The sequence below is a fragment of the Aptenodytes forsteri genome, unplaced genomic scaffold (genome assembly GCF_000699145.1).
Source record: "Aptenodytes forsteri isolate BGI_AS27 unplaced genomic scaffold, ASM69914v1 Scaffold126, whole genome shotgun sequence".
Lineage (NCBI taxonomy): Eukaryota > Metazoa > Chordata > Aves > Sphenisciformes > Spheniscidae > Aptenodytes > Aptenodytes forsteri.
Window position 1 is genome coordinate 2,293,050 of NW_008794599.1, and position 5,890 is coordinate 2,298,939.

The window sequence follows — 5,890 nt, forward strand, 5'->3', positions numbered from 1 at the left end:
TACCGGCTCACTGATCCGGCAGAATTATCCCCGTTTGGTGTCAAGGGGGTATTTTGCCAGGGAAACTAGCAGTAACGAACCCGTTTTTCCCCTTTCCCATGTGTCTCTAAGACCCCGCAGGTTAAACAGTGCCAGAGCTGCGTGCGTGCGTCCAAAATTCACAGCCCAAGCGGATTCAACCTGGCCGGGTGGGGGCCCTCATCCCCCTTACCTGATATTTTTCTCCAAAAAGCATGAATTTTGGGGGGGGGGCGGCAGACAGTGAAGAAAAGCACGGCTAACGCCGAGGCTGGAGATGTCCGAGACATCCCCGCCGGGCTGGGCTTTGCCAGCTGGGACGGTGACAGGCCACCCATCCCTGTCCCCCATCCCTGTCCCACCAACCCTGACCCCTCCGCTCGCTTTATCCTGCAGGTATCGGGGGCTGACGCTGGTGCTGACCTTCCTCTGCTACACCAGCTACCACCTCTCCCGAAAACCCATCAGCATCGTCAAGGTTAGCTCCAACCTCGCCCCAGCCGCGGGGAGAGGGGACATGGGGGTCCTCGAGCGTCCTGATTTCACCCCTTCTCTCTCCCCGCAGAGCCAGCTGCACCCCAATTGCTCAGCCTTGGGCCCGAACCCCCACAACGACTCCAATAGCAGCACGTGGTGCAGCTGGGCACCCTTCGGTAAGGCTGAGCTCCCCCAGTCACCCCAAAAACTACCCTCACGGCAGCCGAGACGGGCTCCCCCCCATGCCCTAAACCCCGTCGTGGCCAGAGGTTTTGGCAGGAGGCTGGCTGCTCATTAGGCACGTGGAGGTAATTAAGCAGCGTGCGTCTGCCCTGTGCCCCCGGGCCAAAGGGCAGCAGTGGGTGGTGAACTCGGGGCCAGGATGGGACCGGGTCCCAGCGCCGGTGGCACCCAGCCACACTCCGAGAACCCCTACCTCGGGGAGGAGGGTTTTGGGGACAGGGGACGAGGATGAGCCAAGCAGCCACGGGGAGGGAACACAAGATGGGGGCCAGGCTGACGTGGCCCTAATATTTCTTTTCCAGATGGGGACAACTACAAGGAGCTTTTCGGGGCGCTGGATAATGCCTTCCTGGTGGCCTACGCCATCGGGATGTTTATCAGGTACCCAGGTCCTTTGCACCCCTTTTCCTCCGCGCACCAGTTTGCACCAGTCCGCCAGGAAACTGGTTTCCATTGGGCTGGAGTCATGCTAACGGGAAAGCAGCCGGGCGCTGGGAGCCGCTCGGTATTCGGGCACCGGCTCGGTGCGATGACACCCATCGGCGGCATCACCCATGACAGCTCCTGTCCGCACTTTTCCCTCTCTCCGCAGCGGCATTTTCGGGGAGCGCCTCCCCCTGCGCTACTACCTTTCAGGGGGGATGGTGCTGAGCGGGCTCTTCACCGCGCTCTTCGGCCTCGGCTACTTCTGGGACATCCACGTCCTCTGGTACTTCATCGTCGTGCAGGTGCGTCCGCGCTGGAGGATGCCCAGGCTCTGGATTTTACTGCCGCAGCCTCATCCCATTTTGTCGGCGGCTTTCGGGGATTGGGGTGGCCCAGTTTTCGAGCAGGAGAATGCTGGGCATTTCCACTCCCTGCAAAACATGGTCGCGGCATGGCGTGGGTGCCGAAACCACTGGGCGCGGCCGTCTTGCCGAGCAGGGTGGGTGGCTGGTTTGGCAACCCCAGCCGCTCCCAATTTAGCCATCGGAACGACGCGAGTGGCTCCGGGATTGCCACTTGGGGCAAGATTGCCCCAGCAGAAAAAAAACCCCCAAACAAATCCAAGTGTTTTCTCGACAGTCTTGGGATGGGGGTGGCTATTTTTGAGCCTGGTTACCCGAAACAGCGCAGGGTCTGCGCTCCATGGATCAAGTCGGTGCTCGCTGGGTGCCGACGCTGCCGCGTGATGCTGCCTATCTCTTGTCAGGTCTGCAATGGGCTGGTGCAGACGACCGGCTGGCCCTCCGTCGTGGCGTGCATCGGGAACTGGTTCGGGAAGGGAAAGTGAGTGTTTCTCTGGCGTGTCCCATCCCGGTCCTGGTCCCTGTTGGCCCCGGCAGCCGCCCCGGCGATGCCGACACTGGCTCTGTCCCCGCCAGGAGAGGTTTGATCATGGGCATCTGGAACTCGCACACCTCCGTCGGCAACATCTTGGGGTCGCTCATCGCCGGCGTCTGGGTTTCCTCCGCCTGGGGCCTGTCCTTCATCGTGCCCAGCATCATCATTACCACCATGGGCATCATCTGCTTCTTCTTCCTCGTGGAGTGTGAGTGGCATGACCCGGGGTGCAGCAGACGCCTGGCAGAACGCCGAGATCAGTGGGACCACAATTTTAGTCCTTACCCATCTCCAAGCGTTTTTGGCAACCCCAAATACTTATTTCCAGCTTGTGGCAAGCAGGGATGTGGACCCGACCACCACGGGGATGTTCAGCATCCTTTGGGGTCATCCAGGCGCAGGCTCAGCCCCTGTGCTGCTCGCTCCCCTCAGCCTGTCTTTCTAGAAAACATTTGGGAAGGCCTTTGGGATTTTACCGGGGTTTTTCGCTGCTAGGAAGCGGGTACCCGGAGATGCAGCCCAGCCCCGGGGGGTTCCCAGCCCCGTGTTTCTCCCCTGCGGCGTGAGATGCTGGAGGGAGAGCAGGCGGAGCGGGGCTGGTCCAGGCTCTCACGGGATCTCCTTTCTCCCTGCAGATCCCGAGGACGTCGGCTGCAGCCCGCCTCTGCATCACGTGAGTCAAATCGATTCTCAACGGGCTTGTCCCGGGCTCGGTGGTCACTCAGTTTACAGCGAAACAACCGGGGCGTCAGGTCGTAACGTCAGAAATTAGAGCGATGTTCAGTTATCGCAGAGGATGCTCGTTGCTATTCCAGTGCGAGCATCCTCCGGGTCACGTCCCGGCAGCAAATCTGATCTTTCAGCTCCTTCCAGCAACGAGAGCCACACCTCCTGCCTCTGGCTTGCTTTTAGATGGCATCTGACGAGGACGCTGGAGGGGTGACCTCCAGCGAGAAGGATCCCGAAGCGGTCACCTCCAACGAGGGGCCACTGAGAGTCTCAAGCCAGAGCAGCGTGGATTGCTCCAACAGCCCTGAGGAGCCAACCGAGGAGCCCGAAGCCATCAGCTTCCTCGGGGCGCTCCGGATACCCGTGAGTCGTGGGATGCCCCTCGCATCATGATAGGGATGGAGGAAAGAGCAAAGCCAGGCAGCTCACCCCATCAACGGGGCGCCCACCGTGCAGAAAACTGGGGGAAGAAACCACCATCTGGAGGAGGCTTGGGGGAAGGAGGCCCCTCTGATGTCTTCTCCTCTTCCTCCCAGGGCGTGGTGGAGTTTTCCCTTTGCCTGCTCTTTGCTAAGCTGGTGAGCTACACCTTCCTCTACTGGCTGCCCCTCTATATCGTGAACGTTGGTGAGTTTTTGGGGACGGTGAGGCGGGAGCGAGCCTGGCAAGGGGAGCACCTCCTCACCCCTCCCCTCTCCCTCGCAGCTCATTTCGGTGCCAAGGAAGCCGGGGACCTGTCGACCCTCTTTGACGTTGGGGGCATTTTAGGTTTGTCACGGACCCGGGCGGAGGGGGTGGATCGGGGATGATTTGGGGACAATCCTGGCCTTGATGGAAAGTCCGCTCCGTGGGAGCGCTTTGCCGGTAACACCGTCTCCTTCCCCGGAGCACCGTAGCGAGGTTTATTCAGCACCTGTAGCACTCAGCAGGCAGCAAACGCCCCTTGCTTTTATTTTGCCATCCAGGTGACCATCGCAACAGCTTTCCCTGGGTCTCGCTTGCTCAGGCTCTTCTCTTCCTTAAATAAAGAACACATTTTGCAAGCGTGGAAGGGACAGGAGCTGCGTGCAGGTGTAGGGAAACTACCTGCAGGGAGAAAGCAGTGTGGATAAATCGAAGCTCTTCACTCTGATATTACTGCATTTAACCTTGGGGGCACCTTGCTGAAAAGATGGGGGATGAAAGAGCATCGCTCCGGGCAAAGCTTTACTGCTGGGGCGGTGTGACCCACACCTGCGACTCCTTCTTGCAGGGGGGATCTTCGCCGGCCTCATCTCCGACTACACTGGCGGCAGAGCCACCACCTGCTGCGTGATGCTGGTCGTCGCCGCTCCCATGGTGCGTTGTCATGCGGGGGAAAAAAAAAAACCCAGTCACGAGGGTTTCCTCTCCTATGGCTCCTTTGAGTCACGGCCACCTTCCTTTTCCCAAGCACCCGGGATGAGCTGGTCACGCTCTCGGCTGAGATGAGAGCTGGGATCGATCCACGTGCCCAGATGTTCCCAGGGTGGACGTCCAGGTCTGGGGGCTGGCAGGGGATTTTATAGTCCATGACAGCTAAAAAAAAACCAAACCCTTTAGTGGCGTTTTTTTTCCTCCCTCCTGCCATACCCCTGCTCTGTCTTAAAGCCTTGGGGGTCCCACTGAGCTGGTCCAGCTTTCATCTCTTTGCTTTGCATCCCGAAACACCCCGTGCCGACGGCCTCATGCTCCGCCGGTGCTTGGCTGGGACGTCCTTCCCAAGCACCTGCACGAAGCTTGTTTGGCTTTGCTGCCGCAAAAACGCAGCTAATTAGCTGTAATCCAAGCCTGGCTGGCTCTGGGTCGCGAGCCTCTCCCCTCCAAAGAAGCTGGTGCGCACTGAAAAGCAGGGAGGCCGCATCACGTCCGCGTCCCCCGATAGTGTCGGCGGGGCAAATTGCCGTCTGGCTTCAGCCGGCGGGGAGGCGTGCGAGCCTTGCCGGGCCATAAATCGCGGCAGCACCTCTGTTTGCCAGCTGCCAGGTATTTCATCTGGCAGGCAGACGGCGGGACGCGGAGCCAAGGGCGCGCTCGGCTCCCCGTCCCGGCTGGTGCTCTCCTCTTCAAACGCCGTGTAGCGGGGGGGGGGGGGGGTCTGCGAAGCTTGGCGCCGGCTATAATTCAGGTCCCCACCTTCTCCGCTCTGCCCCTGGGGGGCTGCTGCAGGGAAAACGCTTGGGAAAGCAGCTGGAATAGCCGTAACTGGTTCCTCTCTTTTCCAGCTGTTCCTGTATAACCATATCGGCCAGAATGGCATCGGCACATCAATAGGTAAGGAGCTCCTCGGTGCAGCCGGCTGCCGTCACCAAAGGGGCGATGGGAGACGCTGCGGACTCACCTGCCTTTATTTCTTCTCTTGAGCCGGGCTCCCGGTCCGGGATTTAGGGGAGGGTGGTGCTGGATGAGGGTTCGCTGCCTGTTGGGGGGGATCTCCGGGAGAAAACAGAGATGATGCGCGGGACAGTGATGTCCGCACACGGGCCGGGGACGATGGACCCGACGTCCTGCTGCTCCCTGCACTTAAAGATTTAATCTCTTCCCGGGTACCTCCACGGCCGTCTCGTTCCTCCTAGCGATGCTGATCGTCTGCGGCGCTCTGGTTAACGGGCCCTACGCTCTCATCACGACAGCGGTTTCGGCAGATTTGGTAAGGGGCGCACCTCAGACCCCACCACGCTGCACTTGCACACCCAAAGGCTGCTCCCTCTTTCCCCGAGGGATATTTGCTGGGATTTTTGCCTTTTAGCTTTGTTTTCCGCCTCTGAAGCCCAGCGGAGGAGGGCAGGGCTGCCACATCTCGTGCTGCGGTCCGCACCCTCCCTTAAACACGGCTTTTTTTCCCTACTGCTTTTTCACCTGGGCCACGTGACTGCCTCGGCCCTGCTGCACGTCCCTCTAAGCACAGTCAGAGTGGAAAAATTTGCTGGGACATCACCTGGGATTGCTGGCCGCTGTTGGCGATCCCCGTTTGCTGTGGCTTGGCTGCAGGCAGCGTCTGAGTTCGGTCTTCCCGTCCACGGTGTCGTGGTTTAACCCCGGACAGCAACTAAGCCCCACCCAGCCGCTCGCTCACTCCCCC

At 60.2% G+C, this 5,890-nt stretch overlaps 1 protein-coding gene across 1 annotated transcript in view; it reads left to right on the top strand.

Moving 5' to 3' along the window:
- The window catches only part of SLC37A2 (solute carrier family 37 member 2), an 8,747-nt gene that overhangs the window by 1,191 nt on the left and 1,666 nt on the right, over nt 1-5,890 (top strand). The window contains exons 2-15 of the mRNA XM_019470384.1: nt 121-188; nt 415-496; nt 584-671; nt 1,041-1,119; nt 1,331-1,466; nt 1,931-2,007; nt 2,103-2,269; nt 2,697-2,734; nt 2,974-3,153; nt 3,327-3,417; nt 3,496-3,558; nt 4,043-4,128; nt 5,034-5,082; nt 5,385-5,458. Of these exons, the coding sequence (XP_019325929.1) occupies nt 121-188; nt 415-496; nt 584-671; nt 1,041-1,119; nt 1,331-1,466; nt 1,931-2,007; nt 2,103-2,269; nt 2,697-2,734; nt 2,974-3,153; nt 3,327-3,417; nt 3,496-3,558; nt 4,043-4,128; nt 5,034-5,082; nt 5,385-5,458 (1,278 nt within the window). The remainder of the gene's footprint in view (nt 1-120; nt 189-414; nt 497-583; nt 672-1,040; nt 1,120-1,330; nt 1,467-1,930; nt 2,008-2,102; nt 2,270-2,696; nt 2,735-2,973; nt 3,154-3,326; nt 3,418-3,495; nt 3,559-4,042; nt 4,129-5,033; nt 5,083-5,384; nt 5,459-5,890) is intronic.